Here is a 25,395-nt window from a genome sequence, read left to right on the forward strand (position 1 = left end):
TTCCTCACACACATTAATGAAAGAAACTGATACTTACTAAGCATAGGCGCAAGCAATGAGTTAGGTACCTTACATTCATTCGACTAATTCATTCTAACAACTCTAAAGAGAAGCGTATTTTCATCCTCAACACAAAAGAAACCTGAAGCTCAGAAAAGATAAAGAACTCACTCAAAGTCAGGCCGTGGGAGAGCATCAGAGCTGCAGTGGGAACCAGGCCTGAGACTCAACCCCTCACCCTCCCTCTAGAACACGCAATCCTCACATACGCAGACACCCACCCTCCCTCTAGAACACGCGACCCTCATACGCAGACACCCACCCTCCCTCTAGAACAAGTGATCCTCATACACGCAGACACCCACCCTCCCTCTAGAACACGCGATCCTCATACACGCACCCACCCTCCCTCTAGAACATGCGATCCTCATACACGCAGACACCCACCCTCCCCCTAGAACACTCGATCCTCATAGATGCAGACACCCACCCTCCCTCTAGAACACGCGATCCTCATACACACAGACACCCATCCTCCCTCTAGAACACGCAATCCTCATAGACGCAGACACCCACCCTTCCAGCGACTCCTGCCCCACAAATAACAAATGATATTTTTCTCTAAAAGACAAACAACAATAGTGGCAATAAATGTCAGGGAAGGGGCAACAATGAATTATTAACCAATTAATATTAGTATGAAATTCTCATATTGAACCATATGGAAGGTAGAACAGATATTATCATTCGTTTACATTTGAAGGAATAAAAGCTTGGAGAGATTATATAATTTGCTGCACATTAAAAAGATGATACTACAGATTCCAGGAGAGAGCTCTATAGTTTCCAAGTGCTTTTTCACCAATCCATATAGAATCCATCATGCAAATATTTATTATGCAACTTCTAGGATTCATTCTGGGACCTCGGGAAACTTGAGTGAACAATACCGGCAGAGATTATGCCCTCATGAAACTTACATCCTAGCAGAGGAGGCAGAAAATAGGCAATAAATACAAAATAGGCAAATTATATGGTATAGTAGAAAGAGATGAAGTGCTCTGGAAGAGACAAAGAGAAAAGCAGGATAAGAGGGCCTGGGAGGATCCGAGGGGAAGAGCAGGCTGCAGTTTTCCATCAGGTGGTCAGGGTGGACTTCCTTGAGAGGTAATATTTGAGCAAAAACCTACACGGGTGAAGGAGTCAGCCATCCAAGTATCTGGCAGAACAGTGTTCCAAGGAGAAGAGGGATCCTGTCCAAAGGCCCCGGAGAGCACACTCAGGGTTCTCAAGAAAGAGCAAGGAGGTGTGTGTGGATGAAGTGGAGCGAGCGACAAGAGAGAAGCAGGAGCTGAAACCGGAGAGGGAGTGAGGGGGCAGGTCCTGGAGGCCTTGTCAGGACTCTGGGACATGGAGAGCCATGGGGGGCAGCGGGTGGTGAAAAAAGACATGTTCTGACTTACCTTTTACAAAGAACACACTGTCTATGCTGCTGAGAACTGACTGGGGAGGGGGACGAGGTAAACTAAGGACACAAGTGTAAAAGACTAGGCAGTAATCTAGGCAAGAGATGGTGGTGGTTTAGATGATGACGGGAGCAATGCAGATGGTGAGAAGTGATGCTTTTCTGGACGGCATATTCTGAAGGCAGAGCCAACAGAATTTGCTAACACACCGGCTATTGGGTCTAAGACTGAAGAGTCAAGGATGACTCCAAGGTTTCTGAGCTGAGCAGCCAGAGGATGGAGCTTCCATCAGCTGAGATGTAGAGGCTGTGGCTGCAGCAGACTTTGGAGGAAATAAAAGAAGTTCAGTTTTGGACATGTCAGTTGGAGAAGTCAAGTGGGCTGTTAGACATACAAGTCAGAGTTCAGGACAGAAGACTGGCCCAAATCCAAATTTGAGGATTTTTAAGTATATAAATAGTATTTAAAACCATGTGATTCACAATTCTCAAACTGAGAAAAATCCATCATAAAAGTCACCCTCATCACTGATGAAGATAAAGTCTAAAGAAATGCAGTGCCATGTCCAAGGTCAGATACACATAACACAATGCTAACAGAGCTGGTACTCTTTAGCCCTGAATTTCCTTGAGGACACTGCACTGCGGTCTAGCACAGTAAATAACGGACTGCTAAGTAAAAGGAGTTCAACTTCCAGAAGATTCCCCAAATACTGTGCATAAAACATGGAACCATTTTCTCCCCCTTTCTTAAAAAGCATTATCTAAAGACATTAAATATATAGCACACTGTAGGCACTCCAAAAATGTTTGTTTCAGCAATGAACAAATTTGCCATTCAATCAATAGCCCAACCTTATATGATACTATGCAAGCACCCACTTGTCAAAGTGGTTACATTTAAATATTTTTACTTACCTGATATTTAAGCCAATGAAGTTTGTCCATGTGAAAATATAATCTCCACCAAAGACCATTCCAATATAAGTTATCAATATATTCTAAAGAGAAAAATGGTGAGACACTGTTACATAGCTTTAACTGAGCTTTTTCAATATTGATATAAACTCATCCACACTATGACCCAAATACCTACCCCTAAAATACAAAAACAAACAGACAACAACAAAAACCTGCCAATCCTAAAATAAGTGTAGTATGAGCAAGAACACTAATAAGGAGACAGTGACATCACCTCTTCCCAATCTCTCTCTCCAGAAGCAGAACGCTTTCACAATACTGAAGAATACAAGACCACCCAACTCTCCCTGCCCAAAGGGAGGGCTGACACTGTGACTCTTCCTGCCCCGGGGTAGGGGCTAACACTGTGACTCTCCCTGCCCCAGGGGAGGGGCTGACACTGTGACTCTCCCCACCCCTGGGTAGCGGCTGACACTGTGACTCTCCCTGCCCCAGGGGAGGGGCTGACACTGTGACTCCCCCCGGCCCGAGGGAGGGGCTGACTCTGTGACTCTAAATAGAGAAAGTACCATTGCTGGGGGAGAAAACACTACAGCATAGTCGGCCATCCTAGAAAAGAAGGCTGTGTCCTCCCACTGAGACGACTGCTGACTCGTGAGGGGACAGTGAAGGAGGACAGGCACGCCTCTTTCCCTCTTCTGAGCAGGAGAAAGAGGATGGAGGGGGGTTCACCAACATCAAGACCGTTTTTAGAGCAATCTTCCTTGGTCTCTTAAAAAACACACAGAAGCCATCTCAAAGCAGCGCAGCCGAAATCTCCCCTCCTGACTCCCTTCAACTCCCAGCAGCCAACATCGTCTGCTTCTCCGGCTCCCTATGAATTCTCAGACCACGAAGGTGAAATAAGTTTTCCAAAGTTTAAACTTTTATTCAGTTCTTCCCAACCTCCCTTCCTTCACATCCATAAGTCACTGCCTCCCCTCTGCTGTTACAACTGCCAAAAACAGTAAATGTCACAAGTATTTTTAGTACCTGGGCTCTCCCAGATTAGGCCTCTGAAGCACAAAGCAAAGTGCCAGTGTTTTTAAAAGGCCAAAACAAACCTCAGAATTATTTTTATAATGGATTTCTCTTTGAGAGAGCATTCAAAATTATGCCAGCCTCTTCTAGGCCTAGGGATGGAGACAGCAAGTTACTTCAGAGCAGATTTTCTTAGTATTTGAGAGGAAAAAATAAAATTAAATCCCATGGAACAGTAAACAAGGCCAGTAAGCAACTTGGAAAGTGTGTAAAAGGACTTCTCCTGGAACACAGAGATCCCAGGAGAAGGTGGATTAACTGGCATCAATTGCCCAGTGAACTTAGAGGGAAAAGACAGAGAACCCAATCCTTGTTGCTCAAAATCAATCAGAAGTTAGAAAAATTGTAGGTATATATTAGGCTATCCTAACCAAGGCCTGGCGTCAGGAAAAGACAACAACACCCCCAAAGCAGAACCGAACTGACCAGGAAGCACGGAAGAGTCTATGCTGGTAGTTCAAAACTAAGAGTGCAACCCTCAAACTCTAGTGTACTGGAGAATCATCTGGAAATCTTGTTAAAACTGATGCTTTCCAGGCTCTACATTAGAGGCTCTAAGTCAATATATCTGGGGTAGGCCTAGGAAGTGCTATTTTTAACTAGTTATCGTAAGTAATTTCCTGCCACACATAAGAGAAACAAGGAACGCCAACCCAGCGGTTACGGGGCTAAGATCCTCAAGCACACAAGGAAGCTTAAAGCCCCTTGGGGCACAAGGACGGAGCTAAAAGGTGGTGACTGGGAGGCTAAGGAAGGAGCTCCACTGTGGCCCGTGAGACTTCAACCGGCGAGGGCATCAGCGTACTCCCATGTGTCTGAAGGTCCAAGCTGTCCTTCAACAGCGAGCCCAGGCAGGAGTGAGAGGCAACAACTGTCAACTAATCAGACAATCCAGTTGTTTCCCTCCCTCCACAGTTTGGAAGTAAAACTGACCCCTTTGGACTAAGCCCATAAGGTTCTTGGACCGCAACGGGGAGAAGGAAATATCAAAAGCACTGGACTCTATGTTAACAAGAACACGACTGTATTTGTACACTATGCTGATAATGATAAAGGAAGTACACCAAGAAATTCTAAGCAAAGAGGTTTAATTATTAAAATTAAACACAGGCTTTCCTGCACCACCCTCCTCCTGGCTAAAAACATGGTACAAACTGCCCTGTCCCTTGCGTTCCTGCTGTTCTTATTCCGAAGATGCAAACCAACCACTATGCTCTCGAAGCATTCACTTTACAAAACCAAACCAGAGTTGAGAGCTAATGTGGGGGCTAAACCTGTCTCAGCCAGCCCAGGCCTCTGAATGCAGATGAACTGTTTCTAGCTGTCACGGAATTCACACAACCCACGTGTTGTAGCTTAATTTAGAATTCTATTCACACCAAACACTCCAATTCCATGATCTGAAGCCACAGACTTGCTGGTGTTTTAACCCAAATCTAGTCCCTAGAGGTCAGGTGGGCACCACTCCATGAGGGGTGCAGAGGAAACACAGCAGAGCAGTAAACCTTCCTCTGCAACCCCTCCCCTCACACTGACAAGTGGGACAGCAGCAAGTCCCAGGGGCAACTGCAACTTCTTCCCCAGTGACCAAGGACCTTCCTCTCTCTTACCTTTTCTAGAGGGCAAGCCTACCTTACTAACTCATGTGGAAGTCAGGTACGCTGCAGCCTCTCGGACCTTAAGGCACTAGAATCACAATGTCAGATGCAAGAGGCCTCAGGCTTCAAGACACTTACTTCAGCTCGATATTCAAGTCAACCTGGCTCTCCTGGCTGAGGACAAATGAGCCTCCTTCAAACAAAATGGATCGGGAGGATATGACATCACTGGAAATGTCAGACAAAGCTTTTTAAAGTGGGCCATTTCAGGTCTGGCTCCCGCACAGGAAAACTCCCCATTAGCTTCTGGCAGGCATCCTCTCCCTACAAAACAGCCAGAGCTCAGCGAGGCAGAGAATACAACCGTCCTCGCTGGAGGTTAGAGGGACAGGCCTATCACTGCCAAGCAGGTCGTCTGCCCCGCGGGAAAAGGCGAACGTGCCGTCCTCTGTGCTAACACACGCTCCTTTTCCCACACTCCTCAGAGCTAAGCTGCCAGTCAACTGATTGTGCCCTCTCTGAGTGCTAAAAGATTGTTTCAGAAACTGTCACCACGCTCTGTCCAAGTATCAAGACAATATGTGAGGAAATAAGGATTATGGGGCCTAAGGCCATAGCCAGTCTTATTTTAGAGGAACAATTTTCAAATGAAGCAGGTACCCCAAAGATAACAGTATTTTTGAACTCACCTTAATACAGCCGACTATTGAGGTTGTAAGAGCAGAATTATATTGAGTGCAGAGCACTGTGGCATACATCAAGATAAACCTGGAACGAAGAGGCAAGAGGCATCTTCTAAGTAAGACCCAGCTGCTTACTTTATAGGAATCTCTAGCCAAGAGAAACGGCCAGTGCTGGCCATGCTGGCACATTCTATCACTGACTGTGAGCTTCCTCTACCTCACTGCTGCTTGTACTGCAGCTGCAGCCTTTTAAAAATTCCAGGGGCCGGCCCCGTGGTGTAGCGGTTAGGTGCACACACTCCGCTGCTGGCGGCCCGGGTTCAGATCCCAGGCGCGCACCAATGCACCGCTTGTGAAGCCATGCTGTGGCTGCGTCCCATATAAAGTGGAGGAAGATGGGCACAGAAGTTAGCCCAGGGCCAATCTTCCTCAGCAAAAACGAGGAGGACTGGCATGGATGTTAGCTCAGGCTGATCTTCCTTACAAAAAAAAAAAATTCCATTAAAGAGAAACACATGTCTGTGTGTCTGTTTTTCCCAGTTACCCTCACCAAAACCTGGAAACCATCACTCAATCGTGAGTACTCTTTTTAGATCATATTCCTGCTAATTCACCTAACCGAGACAGAAAGCTCAGAGCACACAGACCCCAGCTCAGGTGTGCACTCCCTGAGGACAGCGTGCCCTCTGGACCAGGGTGAAGGCCAGAGGGATTCCTAAGGATGGAAGAAAACCAAATCAGAACGCCTTTAAGAGGGGTACAGGTTTACTTAACAGCTGCGTGGCAGCCGCAGGAACTCCCAGATCTACACTGAGGCTGCTGACCCTGGCTCAGTACTAAGGCGCCATGTCAACCTTACTTTGAGGCACCCGCTCACTAAGTGCTGGCCTGTGCCAGACCCAGGTGCAAAGGTCACCCAAACCAACTGAGTGAGGAAAAAACACATTAGAGCTATGTGGAGTCGAGGAGAAGACGCACATCTGCAGACCGTGTCCTGCCTTCTACACACGCCCTCATAAGAGGAAGACAACACGGTAGAGAGGAGTCAAACAGCCCCAGAGTCAAAGGCTGCCACTGCTACCGACTAACTATGCCAACTGAGACAATTCACTGGAGTTCTGAGGCTGCTCTCTCAGGAAAGGGGCCACCAACCTGTGCAATGGTTAATGCAGAAATAAGATAATGTACGTTGAAATATAACGGTGTTTATCATATACTAGGTTATTGGGTAAATATTAGTTTATTTTCTCCATCCTTCTAAGCATGACTTTGAGATCAGTTCAGTAGCCCTGAGCACACATTTCCAAGGGCTATGAAATCACCTGAATCTGGGGGTTTAATTATCCTAATACACTGAGCTGATGATATACTCAAGAGACAGAATAGGATACTGAGGAATGAGGCAAAAGGACCCTAGAACAAATTTCTCTAGAAAAATTTTCTGCTAACAAGGCAGCAAAAGCTTACCCCATCACACAGGAGAGTGTGAACTGCAGAAGAAAGAGGGTGTCAGCCCAGCCTTCAAAATCCATTGCCTGTAATACACAAGAAAGCATCCAACGTTAGAGCAGGCCTTCAAAATCAGCTGTTCCAGTGACTAGTCAAAATTCTGCTCTGCGCTTGCTCCCATCACACACACACTCACTCACACTCACACACACACACACACACACACTCTTCCCTGCATCTTCCCTGGACAGAGAGTGATGTTCAAGAATTTCATGTAAATGGAGTTGAACCAATAAGCAGTTTCAGAAGATTCTCTCCTTTCCAAACTGTAACGTGAGGGAGAGTCTGTACTGCTCCCTGTTGGGACAAAGAAACTGCTACTTGCTAGAAGGCACAAGCCACATGCTGCTAATCTCAGCGGTTCTCCCAGATGGTAGTATTAAAGGCTTTCTCAAACATTAAAACACATCTCTTCCCTGTAACATGTGAAGGCTCAAGGAGAGCCTTAGTTACACAAACTCAGCTGAGGGCTGTCCAGGGAGAACTACTATTTTAAAACAGTTACTCGTAAAAGCAAGGTTTTTGTTGTTGTTTTGTTTTTAAACCAAAAGGAAAGGAATGAAGAGAAATGAAAGGGTGCATTGATTATCTCATCTCTAATCTAAGAGGGAGGGTCTCTCCCTCAAGTACATAATTTCTCTTGCAATATGAGTTTGATAAGCAAATTTGAGCAATATTCCACCTTTTATCTCTCTGCCAACCTGTCCAGCTTCAAGTCTGGCCACTTGGACACAAACCTCAGAGCCCCAGGCTCTAGCAATACCAGGCTCCTGTGGCCTATGAAACAGAACACGCAGCTTCACCCTCACACGCCTTTGCCTGGAATGCCCCCTCGACGCTCATCCAACTCCTGTTCACCCACCAAACGAAGACTCCAGCAGCAACTTGGTGGGGATTTCCCTGATCAAGAACTCCTTCCTTTCTGCCTTACAGTACTTCTCTCTAAGGCACTGATCTCTCTGAACTGCAAGTCTTTCTACACTGTGTCTACAGACTGTGAGCTCCCTGGGGGAAGGATCTACATCACATTTATCTAATCATATTCCTAACATAACACAGCACTTGACAGACAGTGGAGATTCTGTTTGCTATGGTTCTTTCTTTGTTGAGGCATAATACATAAAAAATAAAATTCACCAATTTAAGTGTATAATTCAATGAGTTTTGACAAATGTATATAGTCATATAACCATCATTACAATCATGATAAAGAAATTTCTACCTAAAACCATAAAACTTCTAGAAGAAAACAGGGAAAAAGCTCCTTGGCACTGGTCTTGGCAACAATTTTTTGGATATGACACCAAAAGCATAAACAACAAAAGCAAAAGCAAGTAAGCGGGATTACATCAAACTAAAAAGCTTCTGCACAGTAAAAGAAACAATCAACAAAATGAAAAGGCAATGGGAAAAAAATATTTGCAAACCATCTATCTGATAAGGGGTTAATGTCCAAAATATATAAGGAACTCATACAACTCAAGAGCAAAAGAACAATCTGATTAAAAAATGGACATAAGACCTGAATAGACATTTTTCCAAAGAAGACATACAAATGGCCAATAGGTACATGAAAAGGTGCTCAACATCACTAACCATCAGGGAAATGCAAATCAAAACCACAATGAGATATCGCCTTGCATCTGTCAGAATGGCTAGTATAAAAAAGACAAGAGATAACAAATGCTGGTGAGGACATGGAGAAAAGGGAACCCTTGTGCACTGTTGGTAGGAATGTAAATTGGTGCAGCCACTATGGAAAACAGTATGGAGGTTCCTCAAAAAATTAAAAACAGAACTACCATGTGATCCAGCAATCCCACTTCTGGGTATATATACAAAGGAAATGAAATCAGGATCTCAAAGAGATACCTGCACCCCCATGTTCACTGCAGCATTATACACAATAACCAAGATATGGAAACAACCTAACTGTCCGTCTACAGATGAATGGATAAAGAAAATGTGGTATATATACACAATGGAATACTACTCAGCCAGGAGAAAGAAGGAAATCCTGCCATCTGCAACAACACGGATGGACCTTCAGGGCATTATGTGAAGTGAGATAAGCCAGACAGAAAAAGGCAAATACTGTATGATTTCACTTATATGCGTACTCTTAAAAAAGCCAAACTCATAGAAACAGAGAGTAGAATGGTGGTTGCCAGGAACTAGGGTATGGGGGAAATGGAGAGATACTGGTCAAAGGATACAAACTTCCAGTCATGGATAAGTTCTGGGGGCCTAAGGTACAACATGGTTATTATAGTTAACAATACTGTATTCTATACTTGAAAGTTGCAAAGAGAGTAGATGTTAAATGTTCTCACCACAAAAAAAAGAAATGATAATTATGCGAGGTGATGGAAGTGTTAACTAACACTACTGCGGTAACCATTTAGCAATATACAAGTATCTAATCAACACATTGCACACCTTCAACTTACACAATGCTACGTGTCAATTATATTTCAGTAAAGCAGAAAAATAAAAAAGAAATATTTACCACCCTAAAAAGTTCCCTCCTGTCCCTTTACAGTCCATGCCCTCCCCCTTTAACAAGCCCTGGCAATCTCTGATCTCCTTTCTGTTACTAGAGTTTTGCGGTTCCACAATTTCATGTAAATGCGATTGTACAGTATGTACTCTTTTATATCTGGCTTCTTTCACTTGGCATAACGCTTCTGAGATTCATTCAGGCTGCTGTGCATCAGTAATTCATTCATTTTATTGCTGATTAGTATTCCATCTTATGGCCACACCAACACTAGTTTATCTAGTCACCAGTCAATGGACATTCATTTGGGTTGTTCCCAGGACTGGTTAAGAATAACGCTGTAATGAATCTTTGAGTACAAGTCTCTCTATGGACATGTTTTTATTTCTCTTGGGTAAATACCCAGAAAATGGGATGGCTGGTTCTTTCAGTAAATTTAACTTTATACGAAACTGCCAAACAGTTTTCCAGAGTAGCTATAACATTTTGTATTCCCACCAGCAGTGGAGGAGAGTTCCCATTGCTCTACATTCTCATCAACACTTGGAACTGTTTGAGACCACTCCAGTGAGTAAGTACATGGTATCTCACTGTAATTTCAATTTGCATTTCCCTAATGACTAATGAGGTTGAGAGTCTTTTACCGTGCTTATTTGCCATCAGTATCGCTTCTTTGGTGAAATGTTTGTCCAAATCTTTTCCAGTATTCAAGTTACTTGTCTTCTTATTACTGAGTTATAAGAGTTTTTCTTTTATATATATTCTTGATAGAAGTCCCTAATCATACATACATGATAATATATGATTATACAAATATTTTCTCCTGGTCCATGGCCTGCCTCTTCATTTTCTTACTGGTGTCTTTTGAAAAACAAAAAAATTAATTTTGATGTTATCTAACTTATCAATTTTGTTGTAATTCTTGCTTTTTATGACTTTTCTAGGAAACCTGGGTCTAACCCAAAGTCACAACAATATTCTCCCCCATGTTTTCTTCTAGTTTTATGGTTCTAGCTCTACACATAGGTCTATGATCCTTGTTGTATTAGTTTGCTAGGGCTGCTATAACAAAGCACCACAAACTGAGAGACTTAAACACAGAAATTTACTGTCTCACAGTTCTTGAGGCTAGTAGTTCAAGATCAAGGAGTCAGCAGGGTGGGTTCCTTCTGAGGGCTGTGAGAGAGAATCTGTTCCAGGCCTCTCCCCTAGCTTCTGGTGGTCTGCTGGCAATCTCTGGTGTTCCTTGGCTCGTAGAGGCATCACTCTGATGTCTGCCTTCATCTTCACAAGGCATTCTGCCTACGTGCATGGCTGTGCCCAAATGTCCCCTTTTTATAAGGACACCAATGATATTGGATTAGGGGTCCACCCTACTCCAGTATGACTTCATCTTAACAAATACATATGCAATGACCTTATTTCCAAATAAGGTCACATTCTGAGGAGCTAGGGTTTAGGATTTCAACATATGAATTGGGCAGGGGCCCACAATGCAACTCACAACTCATAATACTTTTTCAAGTTAATTTTTGTGTTTCCTAAGGTACGAGTCAAGGTTCATTTCTTTGCATATAAATGTCAAATTGTTCCAGCACCATCTGTTGAAGAGATTATCCTTTCCTCATTGATTTATTTTGGTACCCATGACAAAAACAATTGACCACATAGTCTATTTCTATTTCCTGACTCAACTCTGTTCCAGTAACCTATGCCTACCCTTAACCCAAGACCACACTGTCTTGATTACTGTAGCTTTATAAGAAGTCTTGAAATCAAGTGGGATAAATCCTCCAACACTGTTCTTTTTCAAAATTGATTTGACTATTCTAAGTCCTCTGTAGTTCCATATAAATTTTACAATCAGTTTATCAATTTCTACAAAAAATCCTGCTATGGGATTGGGACTGTGTTGAATTTATAGATCAATATGGGGAGAAATAACAAATTAACAATATCAAGTTTTTCAATTCATAAACATTCATAAATATAAACATCATTTATTTAGGACTTTTTAAATTTCTCTCAGTATTGTTTTGTAGTTTTCAGTGTAGAGATATTGGCGTATTTTGCTAAATTTTTCCCTGAGTATTTCATGATTTTGAAGTATTACAGATGGTATTATTACTTAGTTTCCAAGTGTTCACTGCTGGTGTACGGAAGTACAGTTGATTTTTATATACTGACCTTGTATCCTACAATTTTGCTTAACTAATTAGCTCTAATCACTCTTCTGCATTCTTTAGGATTTTCTACATATATGATCATGCTTTTTACAGAGACATTTTACTTCTTCCTTTCCAATCTGTATGACTTTTAATCTCTTATTCTTACCTTATTGCACTGATGAAGTTCTCTAGTATAATGCTGAATAGAACATTATATGAGAGTGGATACCCACACCTTGTTCTCAGTCTTAGTGAAAACGCATTCAGTCTTTCACCATTAAGTATGTTAGCAATAGATTTTCTTGGTAGATGTCTTTTATTAGGTTGAGCAAGTTCCCTTCTATTCCTAGCCTGCCGAGAATTTTAAACTCATGGATGGGTGTCAGATTTTGTCAAACATGTTTTCTCCATCTATTGACGTGGTTCTTCTATTTTACTCTTGTTAATATGCTGAATTGCACTGCTTGATTTTCAAATGTTAAACTAACCTTAATTCCTGAGGTAAACACACTTGGTCACGATATATTGCCATTTTTACATACTGCTGGATTTTTTTGGACTATAGTGTCTTCTCTCCCTTGTAATGTTTTTGTCATTTGGTAGAGGGTAACGCTGGCCTCATAAAATCAACTGGGAAGTGTTCTCTGCTCTTCTATATTCTGGAAGAATTCAGGTAGAACTGGCATTATTTCTTCAATAAATATTTTGTAGAATTCTTCAGTGAAGTGATCAGCGCCTGGAGTTTTCTTTTGGGGGGTGGTTTTAACTACCAATTTCCTTAATAGAAACAGGGCTAAATAGCCCTATTAATTAGGGCTTGTAATCACTTTATTAAGCAGAGCTATGTAATTAATTAATAGGATAGGGCCATTGACATTATCTATCTCTTCTTGTGTGAGCTAGGCACTTTGTCTTTTTCAAGAATTTGTCCATTTCACTTCAGTTTTTGAGTTTATGGCATCATGTTGCCCATAATATTCCCTTATTATCCTTGAATATATGCAGGCTCTGTAACGACGTCCCTCTTTCATTCCTGATATTGGTATTTTGTATATTCTCACTTTTTGTCCTGATCAACTGGCCATGACTTAGCAATTTTTTTGATCTTTTCAAAGACCCAGCTTTTAGTTTCACTGATGTTTCTCTATTGCTTTTCTATTTTCTATTTCACTGCTTTCTGCTCTTACCTTCCTTATGTCTACTTTGGGTTTCATTTGCTCTTATTTTTTCTAGTTTCTTAAGAGAGACTTGGGTCACTGATTTTAAAACTTTGCTTCTTTTCTAATTTATGAATTGAATTAAACTATGGATTTCCCTCTAAGTACTACTTGAGCTGCAACCCACATATTTTGCTATGTTGTGTTTTGGTTTTCATTCAGTTCAAGATATTCTCTAATTTTGTTATTTTTTTCTTTGACCCATGTGTTATTTAGAGGTGTGTTTATTTCCAAATATGTGAGGATTTTCCACATATCTTTATGTTGTTAATTTCTAGTTTAATTCTGCACTGGTCAGGGAACATACTCTGTATGATTTCAATTCTTTTAAATTATTAACACTTGTTTTATTGCCCAGAATATAGTTTATCTTGGTAAATGTTCCATGTGCACTTGAACATGAATTCTGTTGTTGTTGAGTGGAGTATTCCATAAATATGTCAATTAGGTAAAGTTGGTTGATGGTGTTGTTCAAGTCTTGACTTTCAGTTTAGTTGTTTTATCAATTACTGAAAAAGGAATGTTAAAATCTCCCACTATAATTCTTGGCTGGCCTATTTATCCTTTCTATTCTATCAGTTTTTGCTTTATGTATTTTGAAGCTCTCTCATCAAGTACATAAACATTCAAGATCGTTATGCTCACCGGATATACTAACCCTTTTAGCATTATGAAACATCCCTCTTTTTTTTTTTTTTTGTGAGGAAGATCAGCCCTGAGCTAACATCTGCCAATCTTCCTCTTTTTGCTGAGGAAGACTGGCCCTGGGCTAACATCATGCCCATCTTCCTCCACTTTATATGGGACGCCACCACAGCATGGCTTGACAAGCTGTGCGTCGGTGCGCACCCAGGATCCGAACCAGCGAACCCCGGGCCGCCACAGTGGAGCACACGCACTTACCCACTTGTGCCACCGGGCCAGCCCCTGAAACATCCCTCTTTATGGTACAGTTTTCTTTATGTTTATTCTACTTAAGATTTATTGAGTTCCTTGTAAGTGCAGGTTTAGAGTTTTCATCAAATTTTGAAAAATTCAGCCATTAATTCTTCAAAAATTTTTTCTGGCCCCCCCGCCCCATTTTCAGGACTATACTTAACACATACGTTAGACCTCTTAATATTACCCCCATGCCACTAATAATCTGTTCATTTCTTTTCCAGTCTTTTCCTCCATGTGCTTCATCTGGATAGTTTCTATTGTTATGTCTTTAATTCACTGATCTTTTCTTCTGCAGTGTCTAATCTGCTATTTAATATCTTCTGCTTTATTTTCCAATTCAGATTATTATATTTTTTTACACCCCTAAAAGTTCCATTTGGGTCTTTTTTATAGCTTTCTTTTCTCTTCTCATCCTTTCTCTCCCAACAATCCTTCACTGCATGTTGTCCAATGTCTGAAAACCATTTTTCATATATGTTTGGATTTCTAGTAGGTTAAGGCAGGAAGGTAAATCCTGTTCCTATTATTCCGTCATGGCCAAAAACAAAAGACCATGTTCAATTACTGATTTGAATTACAAACCTATCTCAAACGATGCTTCCACTGGAAAGCTCTGCACAAAAACCTCCATTGCACATTAGTCTCTTTCCTGCCAAACTGTCCAGAACACTAAGTCATACTTTATCACTGACAATGCATGTACGTAACTATGTATGTGTATGTATGTACCTATAAAGACATAGGTACGTTCATACCTATAAACACAACCTCCTCTTGGATGAAAAACCATTAACGCACAATAAAGCACTGGCCTAGGACTCAGGAGACTAGCCTCTGCCAGCAAGACTATAAATCCTTGAGAGCAGGGACTGTGTCACATGTCACTTCTGCACAGCTCCAAGCACTTGGAAGTGTTAGGCACAAATACTAGTTGAGGTGGATTTAACATGCATGACCTGTAGTTCAGCATCTTTTTCCACAGGTAGATGAGTTGAATTTTGCTTTTTAAGACACCCACATACCTACTTGTACATGCTATTAAATAAATTTCAAGCTTCATATTAAATCTATATAATTTTAAATTTTCTTATAATGGTAAAAGGCCATTTTAACTGCATACAACTCATTAGTCTCAGCACTAAGTTTAATTTTTTTTTCTTTGAAGAGAGAAGGCATAACCCGGCAAACCAGCAAACGGGCATTGGAAGTCTCTTCAGAAAGGTTACTCATATCCTGAAGGAAAAGCCATTGTACCTAAAGCAGCAGCACACCAGGATTCAGGAGCCCAGTCTCTTGTGCCACCTCACCACTGCTTCCTTATGCCAGACTCAGCTTCTGGGAGGGAGGCTAAACTGGGTGCACATTAAGGCTTCTTCCAGTTCTAACATGGGTGTTAGATCAGCTTGATAATTCACCCAAGCTAAAACACATAACAGACCTCTGAGGCCTAAGAACTTTCCTCAACTCTAAATTATCCTCCTTTCCTGGCTAATCTATTCTTTTACCACCAAGTCACTAAGAGAATAAGCTGGTGTGCTGGACCATGATGATTATGTGAAGCTTAGTTTCCACATACGTAAGAAGAGGAACAATAAGGCCCATCTTGCAGAGTTGTTATCAGAATTAGAAACAATAAGGATATAGCGCCTGATATGCAAGAGGTCCAGTTCAATAAATGATGTCGGTTATTATATATAAACATTACTTTTGTGTGTGTGTGTGAGAGGAAGATTTGCCCTGAGCTAACATCTATTGCCAATCCTCCTCTTTTCGCTGAGGAAGATTGGCCCTGGGCTAACATTTGTTCCTATCTTCCCCCACTTTATATGGGAAGCCTGCCACAGCATGGCTTGACAAGCGGTGCGTCGTTGTGCACCTGGGATCTGAACCTGCAAACCCCGGGCCGCTGCAGCAGAGCGTGTGCACTTAACCACTATGCCACTGGGTAGGCTCCTAAACATTACTTTATAATTTTTTTTATCAGTGACCTAGGAGTGGAAAGTAATCAGTTATCTAGCAAAGATCTCAAATAAACGTCTCCAGACACCTGAGCTCCTTCCCTCCTTTAGTTCTAAACATCTCCTCTGCTTTCAAAGTATAATTTGACATCTACTATGTCCCAATCGCGCCAGGCCGTATGGCAGGCCTTGGGGCACCATGCTGAAATGTGGTTTCATCAGGTTTGCTGATAACGAAGGAACAAACTGTGGCAATAAAAAAGTACTGCCTTATACTGCGGAGTGCTCTATCATTTACAAAGTGCTTCTGCACACATCATGTCATTTGATTCCCACGACAACCCGGAGAGGTAGAAAGGCCAAGCCTTACCACCCCCAGAAGACAAGTGACCTATTTTAGGGAACACAGCTAATACATGATAGACTTGCATCCACACACTCCAAGCCCAAGGTCCTCCAACTGAGCGTTAAATTGTACTCAGAAAAATGCCCCAATTACACATGGCACAGTCTCCTTTAGGAACATAATTATATTTGTAGAATATTAAAATAAATCTCATGGACATGATTCCATTTATAGAAAATTCAAAAATAGAAAAATAATTCTCATGGGACTTTTTCCTTCCCTAAATATTTGGCCTGTCTCTGGTGAAAGTTGGTCTATGGCACAGCAGCCTGCTGCATTCCTCTGCTTTGCCACAGGAGTGGATCTCTGGCTGTAACAGAACAAGCAGCAGCCATCTGCAAGTACAGCAGTAGGACAAATATGACCCAAGCAGTCCTACGGTACAACGGAGTCCACTCCCTACCACGTGGATAGCATAAAAAAACAATAAAAACTACTGCTTATTAAGTGCCTATTATGTCCAGGCTCAGAAATGTTACGTGACTTTCCGAGAACTATCCAGCTAATAAGTACCTTTCAGCTCCATCACCTACCATCCTTCTATCTGTGCTCCTGGGGAAAACCAAAGGCAAGACAATGGGTTCTGAATTTCGTCTCCTGGATGGCTCCCCATGGCCACTGTTATTGCAACACTGAGTCAGAAAGCGGGAGTTCTAAGTCTAACTCTGCCATCAATCTTCTGCGAGGCAATCATACAGTCATTTAACCTCTCTAAGCCTCTACGTGTATTACAGACAAAGAAAACAGTCTGCTCCATCTGCCTCCTGTGAGAATCAAGTGAGAGAATGAAATGCAGACATTTTAACTGTATATAAAATTTACATACAGAAGAGATTATTATTCGCTTAAACTTCCACCACTGTTATCTCTCAGTGATAGATTTGCAAGCAAATTTTTCTTCTCCCTAAGATACGAAAGACAGAGGACACAGTGAACATGTACTCTGTTAATCAGGGAAAAAAAAACATTTAAAACAAAACAAAACTTCTGCCTTTAGAGAAAGCTGATATGCAGAAAGTGACCTGCTTGGTCATTCTGTGTGACACAGACCTCGATGGGCTCTCTGCCACAAGGCCTGCCATCCTCAGTCTTGGCTGAGTGGTGACTATGATTACAGACTGAATGTACAAAGATGCTTTCTTAGGCTTTCCTTCAGTTTGGAACCAAGTCTCTGGTTCTACAGGTGCAGGTGGTGTAATATAGTTCCACCGGCCAATACACACCATAGGCGTGAGAAGAAGGTGGCATAATCAATGGGCAAATGGCTTATATGGACCTACCACTTCCTAAACCTAGGCATTTGGTGTGAATGAGACTTTTAAATAAAAATATTTGAAAACAAAAGTGTCATGAAAAAAACGTGCTCTTTAGTTGCTTAGGTTAAGGAAATTGAGCGAGAACGGGAGTATCTGAGTAAGATTAAGCACTACATCATCAATAAAACCTAGTCCCGGGATACAATCAGCTTTTGTCTTATTTACCAGCTCTACTGGACTGCCTCCGGCTGTCTGGACCATTGTCCTGGTGAACAGTCAGAGGCTTTGTCTAGGCTCAGCAAGAAAGTGCTGTGCGACTTGGCCATGTCTGCAATGCACATAGGATCACATTAGCGCCAACTTGCCACCCAATCTAGCGAGAAGCACGGAATAATTTCAATGTGCACTTGAGTCTCAGGTGCACCCACTCTCTCAGGAAAATCTGCTAAGCAAAGTGTCGCCAACTTTCTTGAGATCTGCAGTAAAATCCGGAGTGTGACTGAGACATTGTCTATGCGTGTTCATGCCTCCCTTCTTGCTATAAAGTCTAAAAATAAACCACTTAGTCTTTGGACTTCACGGTAAAGAAAAAAGCTTGACGGTATCATTCTGTCTTGAAAATTCTTTTCTCAAAAAATTATTGAAAAAAAAATGGAACCCTTCTCCTAGACAGTAAACTGCTAGGAAACTTGCTAAGGTGGAAGGTAATGTCAGTGGTACAGATGACATACATGGTTCCCTCCCTCCCTCCCTCTCTCGGGAAAGTCAGACAGTTCAGAGATCCCATGGTCCTGGGCCACCACCATGTCCTCTGCACTATGCAGCGATTTGCCACATCTCCTGCTCTGCTCTGGCTCCTAGCTCAGACAAGGAATCGGAACCCAGATATCTTCACCATCTCTGCTCACTAGGCTCTGCCACCTATGTGACACCTACGTGTCATGGCAAAACCACACACTTCAGCTTACCGATGGGCTCACTGACTCTTATCTGAAAAAGGCATATCCTCAAAGGTAAGAATGGCTAAAAACATTACTTTGTCAGTCAAACAATACATAGGCAGAAAGAGAGATCCAGTCATTCACAACTAAGGATAATCGATGCGACCCACTTGTTTCACATGCGGGAATGCCAAAGCCCAGAAGGGAGAAGGGACCTGCCTCTCTGTGGAGAGAATGGTTCGTGGTTTGACAATCAGTCTGTATGGTCCGAAGCGACACAGGAAAAATTAATAACTCTGGACAGGCTAAACCAACAGCCTAAAAATTCTTCCCTCTTTAGTCAGCTGTGCTTAGTAAGAGACAGCTCCAGGTAGACATCTGTGCAGCAACTCCTCCTGTGAACCTCATCTGAGCCACAGAACTTCACCAGCGACGGAATGAAGACATTATGCCATGTCCCAGTGCCTACAGTACTGGCCTTGTGAGATGTACAGCAAGAGGCCTGTTCTTTCATCCTGACATGAGACACCTAGCAGTGTGTGCTGTCAGAAAGCCAGTTCCAAACCTGTGACTGTGAATCACGCCTTTGTGCTGCGGACACTCCCTTCTGGAGGCAACAACTAGCAAGTTTAAACACAGTCTGCTCTAACTGACACTTTGGGAAGTCATTAGTCAATTGACGCCTGCTCCACCCTTATCTATGTCGACTAGGGATCTTTTAACAGTAAGTTGGCTTTTACATGACACATAGTATTAAAAAAAGAAGAACATTGTAAAGTTAGAAAACATATGTTTTAAAAAACAAAATGCTGAATATATTGGTTCCTTGATTTCCAGTAATCCCAGGACTTTGAGAACCCTGAATAACCTTTTTGACGACACACACACACACGTCTGGTTTCTCGGGATGCTTTGTCAAGAGCTGGCATTGTGTGCCCACTGGGATGAGTTGCTCAACTGGATCTTGCCTTTCAATTTTCATTGTAATTTAGTTTTGCATCTTTGGCCTTTAATTCTTGCCTAAAGGCTGTATCAGCCCCATCAACTGCTCTGTATCATTGTGCCTCCCCGGGAGCTTTCAGAGCCCTCTGACTGGACTCCAGTCCCTGTTCAACAGAGGGCAGTGCTCCTTCCTCTGCCTACAGCGGGATTTTGAGAAAAAGAATTTGGAGCTGATTTTGCTTCAATTTGCATCCAAGGTCAAGAGTCCAAAACTCCGATGATGAGAACAAACTAACTTGTCCCACCTCCCCCAGTTATCTTTAAACTTATGATTCACCACAGGATAGTCATATTATTTATAGAAAAACTTCATCTTTTTCTTATTGTTTCTTCTATCAGGTTTACTCTAAAATACACCCACATGGCTCTACTATCAAAAAAATATAAACAGATAAATAGTGAAAAGTCTCCCTCCCATTCCTGTTCTACACTTACCCATTCTGTCTCTCACACACTCACACACAAACTGGTGGTTACTTTATCAGTTTCACGTATATTCTTCCAGAGTTTCTTTACTTAAATAATAAGTGAATCAAATGTATGTGTATTTGAAAAATATTCTTATTTTTCCCTTTTTATTGTATTCAAAAGGTAGCATACCATACACACTGTGTTACACCAGGCTCTTTCATTTAACAATCTATCTTGGAGATCTTTTCATTCAATACACAGGGAGCCTCCATGCAAAACAGCCCAGGGTCAGGACAGCCAGGAGTCCAACGGATGAGAGCAGTTACCGGCCTTGGTTCTCAGGAGCCAGAGCAGCGCTCACCCAGGTGTCAGAACAGCAGCCTAGTCCCCACACTGGCTCCACACCGCTCAGAAACTGTCTCAGCTTTGGACAGGGCCCTGCCCAGAGAACCAGCCAACGCAGCGGATGCAACAGCCTCAGCCTCCACAAGACAAAGCGGGCGGGAGAGCAGACGGGACCTGTCCAAAGTCAGACAGGGGTCCGGGCAGAAGTGGAGGCTGCTGGTCTCCTGCCTTCCAGCCCCAAATTCCCTCCACTGTACCACTTGCGTCATGAACTTCAAGGACTTGTTGCTATCTGCAGAGTCCATTTCACATTCCTGTGTCTAGCACTGGTCCCAGCTGAGAAGGAAGCAGGCTGTGATGTGGGGGGGAGAGCGAGAGCACCAGCAGCAGAGTCGGGAGATCTGGGTTCTGGTCCTGAGCCCTCTTTGGGCCGTCTCCTCATCTGTGAAATCAGAGGCTGGAACCAGACGCTCACTACAGTCTCTCCCACGGCCTCCAGTCCTGACCTCCACCTCCTGACCATACTGCAGAGCGGTCTGACAGCTATGCCCGTGCTCATGCTATTAGTCCACCTAGAATGTTTCTTTTGTTTCTCTTCTTCCACATCTTTCAAGGCCCGCCTTGACTTTTCCTGGTATCTCCTCTTCAGAAAACACTGCTTGTGAACCAGCTCACACTCCCTCTCAGCACAGGAACCTGCTCTGCCCTTGACCTGGATCACTCCTTCCCAAGAGCCACACCAACAGGTGTCTCAGTCCATTCAGCTCAGTGTCCACTCAACTTATGAAGACGTGTCCCCAACCTTCTCATCCAAAACAGCACTTCCTGCCGTCTCCTCCTCATCTCACTGCTCTGCAGAGCTGTTATCACGCAGTCATGTTTAGTCTATCTCACCCCACTGGAACGCAAGCTCCTTTAAAGCAGGGATGTGTCTTTTTTTTTTTTAACTTAGAACAGCACCTGACGCATAATAAGCACTCAGTAAATATTCACTGAAGGAAAGAAATACGATAATTTGTAACAATTAAGCGGCAACAAGGCCAAACTACAGAGACTCCACTTCTAATAGTGAGGCGTTTCTCACCTTCAGTGGCTTGTTCTGTAAGAAAGCTCTGCATGGAGTCCCAAACAGGGGGAAAAATAAGTCAGGGAGGCAGCAAATGGCTCTGGGAGATAATGCAGCCAGGCACACAGCGAGGGACCTTCCTAGAGTCAGCCAGACCGGTTCTAGTGCTAAACTCTGCTACTGGACAACCTTAACCACGTCCTTAACCTCTATAAATCAGACAACAACCCACCTCAGGCAGACAATGAAGGTCAGGGAAAATGAGTATGTGGGAGCACCTCGTCAGGCACAGGGCATCAGACCCCACAGGTCGAGTGTTACCAGAGGCCAGAAGTAGGCTCAGACTGTCCATATGGGAACACCTTTATTTAAAGACAGACTGTCACATACAAGTGTCCATTCTTAAAAAATACGTGCACATATTACAACGGATACCATGGAAATACAGAGGATTATAAGAGAATACTATGAGAAATTATATGCCAACAAATTGGACAATCTAGAAGAAATGGATAAATTCTTAGACTCATACAACCTCCCAAAATTGAACCAAGAAGAAATGGAGAATCTGAATAGACCAATCACAAGTAAAGAGATTGAAATAGTAATCAAAAACCTCCCAAAAAATAAAAGTCCAGGACCAGATGGCTTCTCCAGTGAATTTTACCAAACATTCAAAGAAGATTTAATACCCATCCTCCTCAAACTATTCCAAAAAATAGAGGAAGATGGAACACTTCCTGAATCATTCTATGAGGCCAACATCACCCTGATACCAAAACCAGACAAAGACAATACAAAGAAAGAAAATTACAGGCCAATATCGCTGATGAACATTGATGCAAAAATCCTCAACAAAATATTGGCAAACCGAATACAACAATATATTAAAAAGATCATACACCATGATCAAGTGGGATTTATACCAGAGACGCAGGGATGGTTCAACATCCGCAAATCAATCAACGTGATACATCACATCAACAAAATAAAGAATAAAAACCACATGATTGTCTCAATAGACGCAGAGAAGGCATTTGACAAGATACAACATCCATTTATGATAAAAACTCTCAATAAAATGGGAATAGAAGGAAAGTACCTCAACATAATAAAGGCCATATATGACAAACCCACAGCTAACATCATACTCAACGGGGAAAGACTGAAAGCCATTCCTCTGAGAACAGGAACGAGGCAGGGCTGCCCACTCTCACCACTCCTGTTCAACATAGTACTGGAGGTTTTGGCCAGAGCAATTAGGCAAGAAAAAGGAATAAAAGGAATCCAAATAGGTAACGAAGAAGTGAAACTCTCACTATTTGCAGATGACATGATTGTATATATAGAAAACCCTAAAGAATCTGTTGGAAAACTGTTAGAAACAATCAACAACTACAGCAAAGTCACAGGGTACAAAATCAATCTACAAAAATCAGTTGCATTTCTATATGCTAATAATGAACTAACAGAAAGAGAGCTCAAAAAGATAATACCATTTACAATTGCATCAAAAAGAATAAAATACCTAGGAATAAATCTTACCAAGGAGGTGAAGGACCTATACAATGAGAACTACAAGACATTATTGAGGGAAATCCACGATGACATAAAGAAATGGAAAGATATCCCATGCACGTGGATTGGAAGAATAAACATAGTTAAAATGTCTATATTACCTAAAGCAATCTACAGATTCAATGCAATCCCAATCAGAATCCCAATGACATTCTTCACAGAAATAGAAAAAAGAATACTAAAATTTATATGGGGCAACAAAAGACCCCGAATAGCTAAAGAAATCCTAAAGAAAAAGAACAAAGCAGGAGGCATCACAATTCCTGACTTCAAAACATACTACAAAGCAATAGTAATCAAAACAGCATGGTACTGGTACAAAAACAGACACACAGATCAATGGAACAGAATTGAAAGCCCAGAAATAAAACCACACTTATACGGACAGCTAATTTTCGACAAAGGTGCTAAGAACATGCAATGGAGAAAGGAAAGTCTCTTCAATAAATGGTGTTGGGAAAACTGGACAGCCACATGCAAAAGAATGAAAGTGGACCATGTGCTATCGCCATTCACAAAAATTAACTCAAAATGGATCAAAGACCTGAAGGTGAGACCTGAAACTATAAAACTCATAGAAGAAAATATAGGCAACACACTATTTGACATTGGTTTTAAAGGAATCTTTTCGGATGACATGCCTACCCAGACTAGGGAAACTAAAGAAAAAATAAACAAGTGGGACTTTATCAGACTAAAGAGCTTTTATAAGACAAATGAAACCAGAATCAAGATGAACAAACAACCAACCAGCTGGGAGAGAATATTTGCAAAACATACATCTGACAAGGGGTTGATCTCCATAATATATAAAGAACTCACACAATTGAACAACAAAAAAACAAACAACCCGATCAAAAAATGGGCAGAGGAAATGAACAGACACTTCTCCAAGGAAGATATACAGATGGCCAATAGGCACATGAAAAGATGCTCAACATCACTAATCATCAGGGAAATGCAAATCAAAACAACACTAAGATACCACCTCACGCCCGTTAGAATGGCTATAATCACCAAGACAAAAAACAACAAATGTTGGAGAGGATGTGGAGAAACAGGAACCCTCATACACAGCTGGTGGGAATGCAAATTGGTGCAGCCTCTATGGAAAACGGTATGGAGATTCCTCAAAGAATTAAAAATAGAGATGCCCTATGATCCAGCCATCCCACTACTGGGAATCTATCCAACGCACCTGAAATCAACAATCCAAAGAGGCTTATGCACCCCTATGTTCATTGCAGCATTATTCACCATAGCCAAGAAGTGGAAGCAACCTAAGTGTCCCTCGACTGACGACTGGATTAAGAAAATGTGGTATATATATACAATGGAATACTACTCAGCCATAAAAAAAGACAAAATCGTCCCATTTGCAACAACATGGATGGGCCTGGAGCGTATTATGTTAAGTGAAATAAGCCAGAAAGAGAAAGACAAACACTGTATGATCTCACTCATATGTGGAATATAAACCAACACATGGACAGAGAAAACTGAACTGTGGTTACCCGGGAAGTGGGGGTGGGGGGTGGGCACAAGGGGTGAAGGGAGTCATATATGGGGTGATGGACAAACAAAAATGTACAACCCAAAATTTCACAATGTTAGAAACCATTAAAACATCAATAAAAAAAAAAAAAATACGTGCACATACACGAATGTTTGTCCACTTATACGTATACATATTTTGGAAGAAAAGCACAAGTCTAAGACACACACACTGAAAATGAACCTGACTTACTAGAAAACTCTGACCTGAATCCTGCCACAGATTCCACTCTGTAACGTGAACCCTTTTTGCCAGGACTTGAGACAAATAGTCCACTGACGACTATGAAATGGAACCAGTCTCTCGCAGGATACTACAAGCCTCCTGGACACGTCAGGTCGTCTGTGGCTCCACCCACTGGTTCTGTGCTGGTTAATGAAAGCAAACCACTCAGCCACCTCTCTAAGGCACATCTCTGACAACAACCCCCAGAACAAGTTAGCACTACTTGTTGCATTTGGTGGATAAGAAAACCAAGCCCTCTCTCCTCTGAAAAACCAATCTTGATATTTAACCCACACCGATTTCTTCCAAACCTGAACACTTACAGGACTGACTGACGGGCATGCACTTTGGTGCTAGGTCTCATACCATCTCTGTAGCATGCCAAATGCCTTCCTTGTGTGGCAAGCACTATGTCATATTTCTCATATATTCCCAAGAGAACTTAGCACAGCGCTTTCTTAGTACAAGGAAGATGCTAAGAAATACTAATCAGAACTGAACGTAAAATGGAATTGTAGTGACTTGTCTCATAAGCTTACAAGGAATTTAGCAAGTGCATCAAAGTTAGA

At 42.1% G+C, this 25,395-nt stretch overlaps 1 protein-coding gene across 3 annotated transcripts in view; it reads right to left on the reverse strand.

The window, feature by feature from the left end:
• The window catches only part of SLC35D1 (solute carrier family 35 member D1), a 53,025-nt gene that overhangs the window by 14,114 nt on the left and 13,516 nt on the right, over positions 1 to 25,395 (reverse strand). For 2 of the 3 annotated variants that reach the window (XM_058538257.1, XM_058538255.1), the window contains 3 exons: positions 7,215 to 7,282; positions 5,754 to 5,832; positions 2,384 to 2,466 (listed from right to left, as the gene is read on the reverse strand). In XM_058538257.1, coding sequence (XP_058394240.1) covers positions 2,384 to 2,466; positions 5,754 to 5,832; positions 7,215 to 7,282 — 230 coding nt within the window. Of the gene's footprint in view, positions 1 to 1,461; positions 1,789 to 2,383; positions 2,467 to 5,753; positions 5,833 to 7,214; positions 7,283 to 25,395 lie in introns of those variants that run through there. The other variant, XM_058538256.1, reaches the window with a different exon arrangement.

Source organism: Diceros bicornis, chromosome 4 (genome assembly GCF_020826845.1).
Source record: "Diceros bicornis minor isolate mBicDic1 chromosome 4, mDicBic1.mat.cur, whole genome shotgun sequence".
NCBI lineage: Eukaryota > Metazoa > Chordata > Mammalia > Perissodactyla > Rhinocerotidae > Diceros > Diceros bicornis.